This window comes from Poeciliopsis prolifica, unplaced genomic scaffold (genome assembly GCF_027474105.1).
Source record: "Poeciliopsis prolifica strain line A6 unplaced genomic scaffold, Auburn_PproV2 SCAFFOLD036, whole genome shotgun sequence".
Taxonomy (NCBI): domain Eukaryota; kingdom Metazoa; phylum Chordata; class Actinopteri; order Cyprinodontiformes; family Poeciliidae; genus Poeciliopsis; species Poeciliopsis prolifica.
Window position 1 is genome coordinate 3,810,771 of NW_026562411.1, and position 12,752 is coordinate 3,823,522.

The 12,752-nt window shown below is 45.3% G+C and overlaps 1 protein-coding gene across 1 annotated transcript in view; it reads right to left on the reverse strand.

Annotated features, from left to right (window-relative positions):
- LOC129374413 (uncharacterized) overlaps nt 1-12,752 on the reverse strand; it is a 38,728-nt gene that overhangs the window by 25,090 nt on the left and 886 nt on the right. Inside the window, exons 2-21 of the mRNA XM_055052818.1 lie at nt 12,239-12,380; nt 12,034-12,162; nt 11,032-11,109; nt 10,875-10,945; nt 10,620-10,785; nt 10,419-10,525; nt 9,549-9,878; nt 9,343-9,469; nt 9,135-9,272; nt 8,850-8,998; nt 8,478-8,627; nt 7,451-7,529; nt 7,291-7,368; nt 7,039-7,185; nt 6,845-6,954; nt 6,630-6,771; nt 6,184-6,377; nt 5,985-6,112; nt 2,516-5,697; nt 64-195 (exon numbers count right to left, since the gene is read on the reverse strand). Coding sequence (XP_054908793.1) covers nt 64-195; nt 2,516-5,697; nt 5,985-6,112; nt 6,184-6,377; nt 6,630-6,771; nt 6,845-6,954; nt 7,039-7,185; nt 7,291-7,368; nt 7,451-7,529; nt 8,478-8,627; nt 8,850-8,998; nt 9,135-9,272; nt 9,343-9,469; nt 9,549-9,878; nt 10,419-10,525; nt 10,620-10,785; nt 10,875-10,945; nt 11,032-11,109; nt 12,034-12,162; nt 12,239-12,379 — 5,778 coding nt within the window. The 5' untranslated portion in view covers nt 12,380. The remainder of the gene's footprint in view (nt 1-63; nt 196-2,515; nt 5,698-5,984; nt 6,113-6,183; nt 6,378-6,629; nt 6,772-6,844; nt 6,955-7,038; nt 7,186-7,290; nt 7,369-7,450; nt 7,530-8,477; nt 8,628-8,849; nt 8,999-9,134; nt 9,273-9,342; nt 9,470-9,548; nt 9,879-10,418; nt 10,526-10,619; nt 10,786-10,874; nt 10,946-11,031; nt 11,110-12,033; nt 12,163-12,238; nt 12,381-12,752) is intronic.

Sequence of the window (12,752 nt, forward strand, 5' to 3'; positions counted from 1 at the left end):
GACAGGTCAAACATGATGACCTTGGACTGTAACCTGGTCTGTGTCTAGCTGGAGACACTGTACCTTCAGGAGAACCTCCAGCTGGGCCAGGTCCTTCATGGCCACCCTAAGGGAGTCCCTCAACTCCTGGTTCTGCTCCTCCTTCTCCTTCAACTCCCTTTTAGCTTGTTCCTGGCTCAGGCTCAGATTCCACACCTAAAACAGAAATCAGAGGATCATAAGCCTGGCGGGCCGCCTGGCTTTACTTGGCCCCAACCAGGCTTGGCGTTGCTTGTTTATGAACTTTAAAGGTTTTTTTTAATACACCAGTAACAGTGGTGACAAAGATGGGTTCATAGTCGATGCATTGAAAATGGCAGGGACTGGGGGTGTGCACCTGTCCCACCATTGGCACCTAGCGAGTTCGACGCCTTTGTGATTTCAGAGATGATCTTGCAGAGCAGGTTCACCTCTACAATCAGGGTAGATATCAATTATAAAAGCAACACAAATTGCAAATGTAGTTGTGATTTTAAATGTTTGTATTAAGTGTTCAGTGAGAATATGAGCGCATATATCTTGAATGTGTGGCGTGTGTTTGTGTTAGTGCTTGTGTCTGTGCCTGCGCTGCAACTTCATGAAGGTAATGTAAATGAATCACATCCCCTATCAATCACAGACAGGCTTTTCTCATTCAGAGTATTTCTTGCAAATACCGCTATGGCTTGGATAAATAACCAATCTCAGCCAGCAAGTCAAAAATACTGCATCTAGCAGTATGTATCCTGTATTCTTTATTCTAAATATCTCAGTCACATTAAAGATTAAATATATGAACCTTGGCCAGGACTGTTTTATTTTTAAAAAGTCTGTTTTTTTTAAGCTTGAAGAACAAGAGATGATATGCGCTCCGTGTCCATTCTTTACCTTCGGTCCCATTTTGGTCCCATCGGCTCCCATTATAGCGACATGTTTTCAATGGACAGTAACCCTGGCATTTTGAAATAACTTTCCCATGAACACCAAAGTAATCTAAGCTTTAACCTTCAAAATACAGGGAAAACTGGCCATAAGTGTGAAGGGTCTCCTAAAATTACAATACTTCACTTTAATGGTGACATGGTTCTATTACTAATCAAAATGCATGGCAATAAAAATACTGAACACCACAAAAGCCTTTGGGTGTATTGGCAATAATCTAAAGGAGTGTGGAGTGTTTTCTATGTGTGTACTTTGAAGAATCAAAGCCAATTTGGCTTTGACTATATTTTCTTTATCAAGAGAGAAACCGATGTTTAGCCTAGCATGTTTATGTAGGTGCATCTTCTATTAGGATAGTTTGCAGCCTTGTCTAGCTGGTAATTTCTCCAGATGAAAGCCATGAGTAGAAGACTAACTCTGGACAAACTGTAGCAGCAATCTTGAAGTCTGGGGACAATGAGGAGGGGTTTCTGAGGAGAAAATAAGTAGATGTGGGAATTCATATGAGCGGCAGGAAGGCTTGGCGGAGGAATGGCTGCCTGGCAAAGGAGGAATCTTGCAGCCAAGAGGAGGAGGAGGAAAAGGAGGAGGCAATGGGTGATGGGAAATCTCTATGTAGATCATAAAATGAGGAAATCCTGTGGTTTTCCACACATGAAGAGGCTCTGCCATGCTTTTCTCCTCCTATCTTGACTCCAGGATCCAAACTACTTCTCAATTGCCAGAACCAGGAGTCCTTTGACTGCATTTGACCTTATTTTCATGAAGACATCTTGCAGCTAATCCTGCACTTCTCAATTTTACAGGGGAGGCTGTCAGTAAATACATGGAATGCTCTGAGTGAGGAGCCGCAGCTTTGGATGATACTTTTAATCCCATTGCTCTAAAAATAATATTGCATAAAAATCAATATCCATTTTTCAACTTGGCCAAGGCTTAACCACCTACATCAAAACAGTCCGCTCAGCATTTTAATGTTAATGTGGGTTTATTACCTTCAAAAATATAAGAACTTTTTACCTTTGGATAGCTTTGAAACAAAAAAAAATTTATGCATGTAAAATGAATATCTTTATTGTGAAAAATTGCGATGTGTTCAATAGTTTTTTGACCTGTCGTAGTTTTGGTACCTAATACTGTGGAGTCGTTTTCAAGGCGCCTCAAGGGTTAAAAATCCACTTGCTGATTATTTGATTGTGATTTAACTTTAGGGGGTAAAAAATATGTATTTTGATTGAATTTTTTGTGTTTGTCTTTTTTCAGACTAAGTTGTATGTTGAGTATTACAAGGTTTTTCAGTAACTCTACTGTAGTTACCTAGTCATATTTTAAAGTTTCCTTTTAATGTTTATCATTTTTAAAATAGTGGCGCCCCGCCCAGCCCAGCGCCCCGCCCAGCGCCCCGCCCCCAGCCCAGAGCCCAGCTCAACCCAGGCTCAGTGCCCAGCCCCCAGCCCAGCGCCCCGCCCTACTGACCACCAGACTTCGCTAGTTTTCTGGAAGAAACCCTGAATGGATTTCACCTCCTCAGCATCACCCTGGGTTGTTTGTGTACCTGACTCTGCAGGGAGCTCAGGCTCTCCTCCATCACCTCCACATTCCGCTGAACAGCTCTCAATTCTTCCTGCACCTCCTCCCTCCTCTGGCGCTCCTTCTTTCCTTCCTCTTTAAGATCCAAGACGTCTTCTCTACTTTCCTTCAGCTTCTCTTGCGTCTTCAGCTTCTCCTGCTGCTCCTTCTGGAGCTCCTCTTTGAGCAGCAACACCTCCTTTTCACTCCTCCTGTAGGCTTCCTTTACAGTCCCCACCTCCAATTCTGTCCTTCTTAATTTCTCTTTCATCTGCTCCTTCTCTGTTTTCGACTCCTCAGTGATGACTTTTAATGCGTTCTTGGTCCTTCTGACCTCTTCCTCCACCTCCTCCTTCCTCTTCATCAATTCATCTCGGATTTTCTCCCCCTCCTGGAGTTCCTCCACAAGCTCCACTTTGAGTTCAGACACCTCCTTCTCAAATTTTCGGAGCTTCTCCTGCTTCTCCTCCTTCTCCTTCTGTTCTTTAATAACCTCCTGTCTGAGAGCTATCACCTCCTCCTCAAAAGTCCTCAATTTCTCCTGATTTGCTCTTTGCTCCTCATTCATCTCGTCTCTCAGTGTAGACACCTCTCTTTTGCTACTTATCAGCTCCTCCAATACCTTCTCCATCTGCCTCCTCTCTGCCTGTGCTATTTGATTGATCATCAACTCCTTTGACCTCCACTCCTCCTCACTCCTTCTAAGCTCCTCCCACACTGCTTTATGGGCTGCCTCCTTCTCTTTTTGCATCTCCTCCAGGAGTCTCCTCTCCTCCTTTTCCTGTCTCTTCTCCCTCTGCATCTCCTCTCTGAGAGCGGCCATATCCTTTTCAAAGCTCCTCAGCTGCTCCTGCTTCTCCTCCTTTTCTCTTTGCTCCTTATACAAATCTTCCCTCAGTTCAGACACCTCCCTTTTACTGCTCATCAGCTCCTCTTGGACCTCCTCCATGTGCCTCTCCTCCTCCTGTGCCTTCTTGATTCTCATCAGCTCCCTTGACCTCCACTCCTCCTCTTTTGATCTCAGCTCCTCCTCCTTCTCCTCCAGGGTTGCCCTCAGCTGCTTCACCTCCTCTACTTTATCTTTAACAACTTTGTTGAGATTTTTCTCCTCCTTTACACTCATGTCTGCCTTCTCCATCCACTCCCTCACCTCCTCCTCCTTCTCCTCCAGCGCTTCCCTCATCTGCTCCACCTCCTCTTGTTGCTCCTTGATGACCCTATGTAGCTTTCTCTCATCCTTTGCGCTCACCTCTGCCTTCTCCTTCCACTCCTCCTCTGTCTCCTTTAGCTTCTCCACCGCCTCTTGTAGCTCCTTCATGGCCCTTTGGAGCTTTTTCACCTCCTTATCACTGAGCTCTGCTGTCTGCAGCCATCTCCTCAGTTCCTCCTGCAGCCTCCCACAGGCCTCCTCCTTCTCTCTGACCTTCATATTCGCGTTCTCTTTCTCGGCCTGAGCTTCCTTCAGCTCCTTGCTGTGGGAGGAGATCATTTTCTCTTTTTCTCCTTTTTCCTTCTCGAGGAGCGCCTGAGTTTCTATCAGCAGAGCCTCTAGCTGCTCCTCCTGCACCTCCTTCTGTTTTAGTTTGTGACAGACCGCCTGTCGCTCCCGTTCTTCTTCCTCCTTCTGCTTCTCAGTCAGCCTGAGGGTCTCCTTCAGCTCCTCTAACTCCTCCAGTGTGGCCCTCAGCTGCTTCACCTCCTCTGCTCTCTCCTTAACTATCTTGTTGAGTTTTTTCTCCTCCTTCCCACTCAGGTCTGCCTTCTCCTTCCACTCCCTCACTTCCTCTTCCTTCTCCTCCAGTGCAGCCTTTAGGTGTTGCACCTCCTCTTGTAGCTCTTTCATGACCTTGTTGAGCTTTTTCTCCTCTTTCACTCTCACATTTCCCTTCTCCTTCCACTCCTCCTCTCTCTCCTCTAACATTGCAGTCAGCTTCTGCATCGCCTCTTGTAGCTCCTTATTGACTTTGTGGAGCTTTTTCACCTCCCTATCACTGTGCTCTCCTGTCTGCTCCCACATCCTGACCTCCTCCTGCAGCTGCTCACAGAGCTCCTCCTTCTCTCTGACCTTCTTATTTGCTCCGTCTCTCTCAGCCCGAGCCTCTTGCAGCTCCTTGCCCAGGTAGGTTATTGTTTTCTCTTTTTCTCCTCTTTCTTGTTTCTCCTTCTCGAGGAGCATCTGAGTCTCTGTCAGCAGAGTCTGCAGCTGCTCCTGCCGCGCCTCCTCCTGCTGCAGTTTGTGACAGATCGCCTGCCGTTCCCGTTCAACTTCTTCCTTCTGCTCCTCAGTCAGTCTCAGGCTCTCCTTCAGCTCCTCCACCTCCTCCTCTCGTTCCCTGACAGCACTGATCTGTCGCTCCAGGCCGCGCTCCCTCCTCTCCACCTCCTCCTTCATCTCTTCATACTCCTCCTGAGCCACGTTCAGCCTCACCTTCAGGAGCTCCACCTCCCCTACTTTCTCTTTCAGCTGCTCCTCCAGCTCCTCCTGCTGTTTCTCCCTCTGTCTCCTCTCCTCCCCCTGTAAAAAGGAGATTTCTATTCTCAGCCTGCTGATTTCCTCATCTGCCACAGCTCTCTCTCTCCACCTCTCCTCCTCCTCACTCCTCAGCTGACAGAGCTCGTCCTCCATTGTTTTTTTTTCTGTTTCCAACTTCTCGATCCGTTCACACAGTGCCTCCGTCTCTAAATCCCTCTGGTTCTCCTCCTCTCTTCTCTTCACCTCCTCTTCTTCCAGACAGACCTCTTTTCTCTTCGCTTGCTCCTTCAGGTTCTCCTTCTCTACCTCTACTCTCTGCAGTCTCTCCATTGTGAAGCTGATCTCAGTCTCTCCCTGTGCCACCTCCTCCCTCAGTTTTTCCACCTCTCTCTGCCTCTCCTCCACCTCCTCCATCAATCCCTCGGTGCGCCTCCTCAGAGCCTCCATCTCTCCATCTCTCATGCCGAGCTCTTGGTTCAGAACTTCTCTTTCTCTCTGCCACGATTCCTTTTCCTCCTTCCACTTGTCGTCTTCCTCCCTCCTTCTGGTCTGCAGCTCCTTCACCTCCTCCGTTAGCCTCTCTATTTCTACTTTCAACTCCTTCTTTTCCTCCAGCATTCTTTCCCTTTTCTCTCTCTCATCTTCTCTTCTTGTCGTCTCTCGCTGAAGTTCTCCTCTCAGACACTCGATCTCACCTTCAGACAGACAGAAACATTAAGTCACAACCAGACTCCTTTCTGTGTTCCTCTCTGAAACTTTCTAAATAAATCTCCAGGAGTTTGAACTTTTTTCTCTCTCATTTGAACAGATTTGTTATATTTGATTTTCAGCAGATTGATTCAAAACAGATTCTTTATTCCATAAACCTGGAATAAAGAATTGAAGTCTTCAATGTTGGGGTTGTGACCCGAGTCAGCAAACTGCCATGAAGGCCTAACCACCAAGTGATGAACCAGTAACAGCAGTGCTGTCTCTGACTCACCCTGCAAGATGGCTTTGGCCTGCTGCAGCGTACAGATGTGTGTGTTCTGCTGACATCTGTCCACCTCAGACTGGGAGCGCTGCTTCTGCTGCAGACGGAGCTGCAGGTGGAGGTTCACTGACACGGACCTGCAGGAGGTGCAGAGGAGCTGCGGTGAGACACCAGTTAGGAGGACGAGGAGGTTAGGTGTGTTCACTACCTCAGCTCCTGTAACTCCTCTTCCAGCTGCTCCTTGTATCTCCTCTGAACTTCCTGTTCCTCCTGCAGCTTCTTGCTTTCTCTCTGCAGCTCCTCCTTCTGTCTTTCCGTCTGATTCAGCTGCTGCTCTGTCTTCCACAGCTGTTCCTGCACCTCCTTTAGCACCTTGCATACCAAGGTGTGCTGGGAGGATAACTGAGGAGCAGAAAGAAGCCGTCAAACAAGATGCAGGTCAACATCAGTCACATCAGCATGGGGCTTTGAGACTTGGCTGAAAAATAAAATCTGATTCAATTTTTAAATGTTAATCAATATTTATTTTTCTCACATCCTCTTGTGAAAAAAATCCCAATATTCCAAAAGTTAATTCTTTCAAACTAAGAATAGAATAAAATGGATTTTATCTATGATTCTCCCAGCCCGATGTCTGCGTGGTTTCCTGTTTACCTCGTCCAGCTCCTGATCTGTGGTCTTCTTCTCCTCCTCCAGGGAGGCCAGCTCTTTCTCCTTCTCCTCCACGTTTCTCTCCAGGTGTGAACGTCGCTCCTTCAGCTGATGGATGACATCAGCGTCTGTCTCTGACCGAACTCTGAAGAGATTTGATTGATTGACTGGACCAGAACACTAAGGGTGGAGGTTCTTCTTCAGGACTAGAGACTCACCTCAGGAGGCTGACTTCACTAGTCAAACTTTTGATGTCTCTCTGCAGAACACTGACCTCTGACCTCAGAGTCTGCAGCTGTGACTGGCTGTCTGACTGCTCTGTCTCCAGCTGAAACAAACATGACCAGAGAGATGTAATGAAGCCTCGGTAAGCTGCCGTGGAGCCTCTGAGCCAGGCAGCAGAAAGTTTTACCTTCAGCAGCTGCATGTTCAGATCTCGTTTGTCTGTGGCCAGAGACGAGTTCAGAGCCGACACCTTCTCCAGAGCGTCCCGCGCCTCCTGCACCTCCCGTTTCAGCAACGTCTCTGAGGAGGAGAGATGCAGCACGGACTCCCTGGACTGAGCGAAGAGCGCCAGCAGGGGGCAACAGAGAACGGCACCGCCAGTCAACACAGGGTTGAAATGAACAGGTAACTTCCACTGAACATTCAGGAACATTCAAACCTTCTGCAAGGCTTCTCTAGCATCAGCACCTTCTTCTTCTGCTCTCTGCCTGTCCAGCTGCTCCCTCTCCAGCGTCACCTGCAGGTAGACCAGCAACTATTCGTTTCTATCCTGCAGATGTGATTTCTCTAGGTAATAAAACTAGAAGCAGAGTTTCTACCTTCAGGCTGTGGATCTCAATCCGCTGCTGAGTTTCTCTCTCTGACAGCTGGACATTCTCCAGAAGCTCCGCCTCCACCCTGCAGCAAAGAGAGTCGCTGTAAAACCCGAAAGGTTTATAGCCCAACGACGATTGGGCTATAAACCGGGTTTAAATCAAAATTTAGGTTTTTGAAGATTGGAACTTTTTTCATAGATGCACTCCTTGGGGCTCTGTAGTTCAGAGTGATGTCAGCAAACCCAGGGTGACTGTTTTGTTTGACAAGTATGTCTTACAGTTTCCATTTATTAACTCTACGATGAAGTATAAAGGTCAGGCTGATTCTCTAAATTATGACAATAAAGTCCTAATATTACAAAAATACAACTGAAACACTAGGAGAATGAAGCAGTCATTTTATGAGGAAGAAAATAGTTAATTATCCTGATTTTTGCATTAAAGTCTTTATTATTTAGCTAATATTCTGACTCAAACAAGAGATTTTGTTGTACAACACACAGAAGAAATAATTTAAATAAAAGACACTTTTTGAAAATGTTTCCCGTCATTTGTAATTTAATTTTTACAAAAGAAAGCAATAGGAGAAATTTTTAAAATTAAAATCAGATTTGATTATATATATAAAAAAAGAAAAACTGGTGACTTTGTCTTTATTTCTTATTGCCCAGCCCAAAGTAGAACCTGACAGTGGAAGCACTAAGCCTGCTGTGTACAAACGTTTTCTGTGGACCAAAATTATTAAATTAAAAGCATGTGAAGCACAAAAATATATATGAAAAACAACTTTATAAAATTATTATTTTTTGCTTATGTTTCTGAGTAAAAACAACTCAATAATTGTGCTCCTACTTCCTCCAACAGTAAGAACAGAAAAATTTACATAATAATTGGGAATCTATTTTATACATGTACTAGTTTTTTAAGAAAATATTTGTAAAAGTTCAACATCACAACAGAACCAGTTAAAAGCAGAATAAATAACAGAATATCATAATATCATACATGTCTCAGTAGAACCTGTTGGTACCGTTTGTATCTTTCGGCCTCCAGCTGTCGGGTTCTTTCCTCCATTCTGTCTCTCTCTCTCCTCAGTCTGTCAATCTCTCTCTTCACCTCCTCCTCTCTCATCTGCACCTCCTCCAGCTGCAGACGCAGGGAGGTGGATGACTCTTTCTCCCTGTCACAGAAACACAAATTTGATCAAATGGCTCCCTAAACAAAAAACAACGATAAATTAAACGGAGTTCATCCTGGAGAACTGATGATCTGATACAGAATCTCAGAAAAGATAATTTCCTTCAGTAAGGGAAGTGAAAGAAATAATACATGATGACTAATGAGATTGGTTAAAGTTAAATCAAAAACAGGAGCAACCAGCAGGGGGCAGCAGCTCGATCACCTGCTCAGAGAGTCCAGTGTGTGTTTCAGTTCTTGCCGTATGCTCCCAGTTTTCATGTCCAGTTGCTCTTTTTCTTCCTCCAGCTGTTTCACGCGGAGCTGCAGAGACGTTTGCTCCTCGCTGAACCGCCGCAGACTAAGCTCTGCCCCCTAACACACAGACACACACAGTCCTTGTCCACACTTAGCTGGCTCTTTATTTTGGTCTACTGGTCGTAGTGTGAATCGTGGAATGCAAATGGTGTGTTTTGGGCCTAACGGGTTTGATCCTGTTTGAGTCACCAACCTGCAGCTCCTCGTGTTTCCGCTGCAGCATGCTCTCAGTGTAAGACAGAACCGACAGCAGGGAGGACATATCCAGACTGAGGACGCTGTCCGTGGAGACGCTCGGCATCTGGTTGCTGACCCTGCTCAGGGAATGGAACTGAAGACAAAAGGTCAAAATTAACTGATGGGCCAGGAAGAAACGGAATCTGATTGGAGGAGAGGCTCACCATCTTGATGACAGCCTGACCGACCGACTGCAGCGTCCTGTCTGATTCCCTCAGCCGCTCCATCTCCGCCTCCAACGCCTCCCTCGCTCTATCTGCCATCTGCAGGGAGCGACTGAGTTCCTCGATCCTAACACGCACACACACAGACGGAGGGAGGTAAAGACCTGAGCCTCCAGCACAACCTCGATACTCAACATGTTGTTTACCTTTGCTCCAGCTGGAACACCTCCATTTCATGCTGGAGCTTCAACTCCAGTGGCTTATCCTCCTGCTCCTGCACCTCCTCTTCCTCTCCTAAGGCGAATATCCCCAGAGGGAAAGGGGGGTGGGGACAAAGAGGAGAGCCTGAGACGTCTGGAGGAGAGTGCAGGAGAGTAGAGGACAGAGGAGGTGATGAGTATGATGGAGGAGGAAGGTCAGAGGAGGCGGGTTTGATCTGAGGGGCGCTGAGCCTCAGTGAGGAGCAGACGGAGTCGCAGCTGCAGAGGAGAGACGAGGAGAGTCTGGAAAACTCCGCCCTGAGCTGCCACAGATCCCTGCAGAAAAACACCAACAAGAAGATGCTTAGACACCAAACTGACCTCTGACCTCAGGGTTCACACACTTTTCCCACAGTAAAATTCAAGCGCTTTTCAAGCAGTTTCAGGGTTAGTTTTAAAACTTTTCCAGGACCAGACTTTGGTTTCAATTCACTATTATATGACGTAACTTGTAGATGTCCAGAAAAAAAAAATTACAGAGAATTGTAATTTCTCATCCTGATAATTGTAGTTCTAACTGACCTAAAACTAGAAAGTCTGATTTAACTTCAAGTAGTGAGCTAATATATGTGTTATTTTGGTGCATGAAAATATGTGGGTTCAACTATAAATGATGCTTTCCAAATTTAGGCTTTTAATCAAAGGGTGAATTGGGACTTTATTACAAAACTAAGCAGTTTGAATATCAAGAACTTTACAAGCCTTGAAAACACTTAATTGAAATTCAAGCATTTTCAAGGGTGTAAAGCAGCCATGTTGCTTTAACAGTAGGACGTGAAACCATCATGATGTCAGAGGTCACATGATTGAATTCACCTGTCAGCAGCTGTTCTCAGCGTGTGACAGTGTCGCCTCAGATCAAGCACTGACTTCCAGAGTGACAGCAGCCGGGCCTGCTGCTGACCCATGTGACCCCACCGACACTAAACACACAGAAATACACAACCACAAACACAACCTGTTAGCTCAATTTGTTCTGGTTTGAAGATCAGAGTTTATGTCCAACGATCCTCAAACCTCTTTTTCTCTCTGGCAATCGGCCTCTTTTTGCTGCGCCTCCTGCACGGCTCTCGACCAATCAGCAGTCAGCTTCCTGAGGTCTTCTGCCAGCTCCCGGTTGGCCTGCTCTGATTGGCTGAGCTGGTGGCGAAGGAGAGCGTTGGTGTCAGCCAGGCTGGTGGACCTGAGGAGGAAGAGATCGTGAGCTTTGTGATCGACTCCAACCACCTGAAACGCACACACGAACACACACACACACACACAAATACCTACCTCTGCTGTTCCTCCTCCAGACTGATGAGGGCGCTCTCCAGAGATTGGCTGTGCTCATCTTTGATTCTCTGCTGTAAAACAGAAACACATCTAAGCAGCTGCAGTTCTCCTGCTGTATCCAGGAGGTTCTGTGGTACCGCTGAGGTTCTGGACTGACCTCAGAGATCAGAACCCTGGAGTAATTTTCCTGCAACTGCTGATCCACACGGTGACACCGCTCCTTGTACTCGATCACCTACAGAAAAACAGTCAAATCTTGAACGCTATCTCCATCTTTATGCAATGTGGGCGGAGTCAATGTCCACTTTCAGTCCCTCCAGAATGTTGTGATGTTTTTTTGTGATTGCTTTGGCCTAAAATGACAGATTTCATAGCATTTTTTCAAAAAGTTGCACATTTTTTAAACTTTATTTTTCCCTCAACATGTTGTAGTTGCAACACATAATCTTCCCTTTCCTTCTCTCTTCTAATCAAGCTATTATTCCTCTTTACCTGAGGTAACAGCTGGCCTCTGGTCTAATGTCTCCTCCCTGACTCTTTGATCTTTCTATTGAGACAATAAAAGATTATTTTTAAACATATGTACAGTAAAAGTGAGCACAACTTCTATAAAATTAGATTTGGTTTATTGTTGGCATTATCTAACTAGCAAGCAACGTAACCTAAATTAAAACGTTAGTATTCTTCTTAACAAGCTAAATATAATATATGAACATGGATTAACCACCATTACTCATTTTACCTGGTTTGTTTTAAGGAAAACTGTATAAACACAGACATACAGAACATCTCAAAAAGGTTTTGCAAAAAATAAAAATAAAGAAAAAAGGTAAATGTTGGAGTTTAGCGTCACACGTTTTCATCTTGCAGGTTTGGCTTTCGAGAGTTATTGTGGAGCAGGGAGTTAAATTAAAAAGAGGCTAAGGGGATTGGTCAGAAAAGAATGAAATACAGAAAACATTTAGGTGATTGGTCAGATTTGCTATAAATTTGTGATGATTGGTAAAAATTGCAAGTAAGCGCAAAATTTGCGTATGATGACTTTGAATTTGCATTCACAGTTGCGATTGTAACATCATAACTTTCTGGAGGAACTGAATGTTTGACTTGAGATGCAGAATCCACTGTTTCTGCTCTGCAGTGCCCCCTCTGGCCTCACCTTGTTCTGCAGACGGAGGATCAGCAGCGCCTGTCTGGCCTCCCTCTCCATTCCCTCCTTCAGCTTCGTTTTCCACCTCTTCTGGTCCCCATCAAACAGGGACATTGATGGATTCAGAGTCTGGCAAAGCTGGAGAGAGAAACATTTTGAGAACGATCATCTCCTGCTGATTACCTGAGCCCCACTGGGAGATCAGCCCCCTCACCCTGTCTGTCAGAACTTTGCTCCTGGACTCCAGCTCCTCCTTCTCGGCTCGGCTCTCCGCCAGATCATCCTGCAGTCGACACACCTCCACCTCCAGCTCTGCCTTCTCCTGCTGCCAGCCATTCAGCAGCTTTGACTCCATGCTTGGAAAGAGAATAGGGTTTATCTTCTGTGTTCAGCTGTAACTTTATTTCCACTATAACTTCAGTATTAACTTTAACAGAGAAAACATATTAATGTTTAATAAGCACTTTTTTCTATCCAATTATTAACTGTTTAGTCTAAAAAAAGAATCCTCAAATAAGCTCTACACTGTACTGATGCAAACAGGCTGAACTTTTCACATGTTGATGTTAGAAGTTTTTATCTGCATATGCATTCTTTGCTACAAATGATCATGTTGTTGAATTTTAGGCATTGAAATTTTTACTTAAAAAAAGTATTGAATTATGTTTCTTTGCATTGTTTGATGTATTTCTAATATTGTAAAAAAATACTTATATGCAACGCTGCAG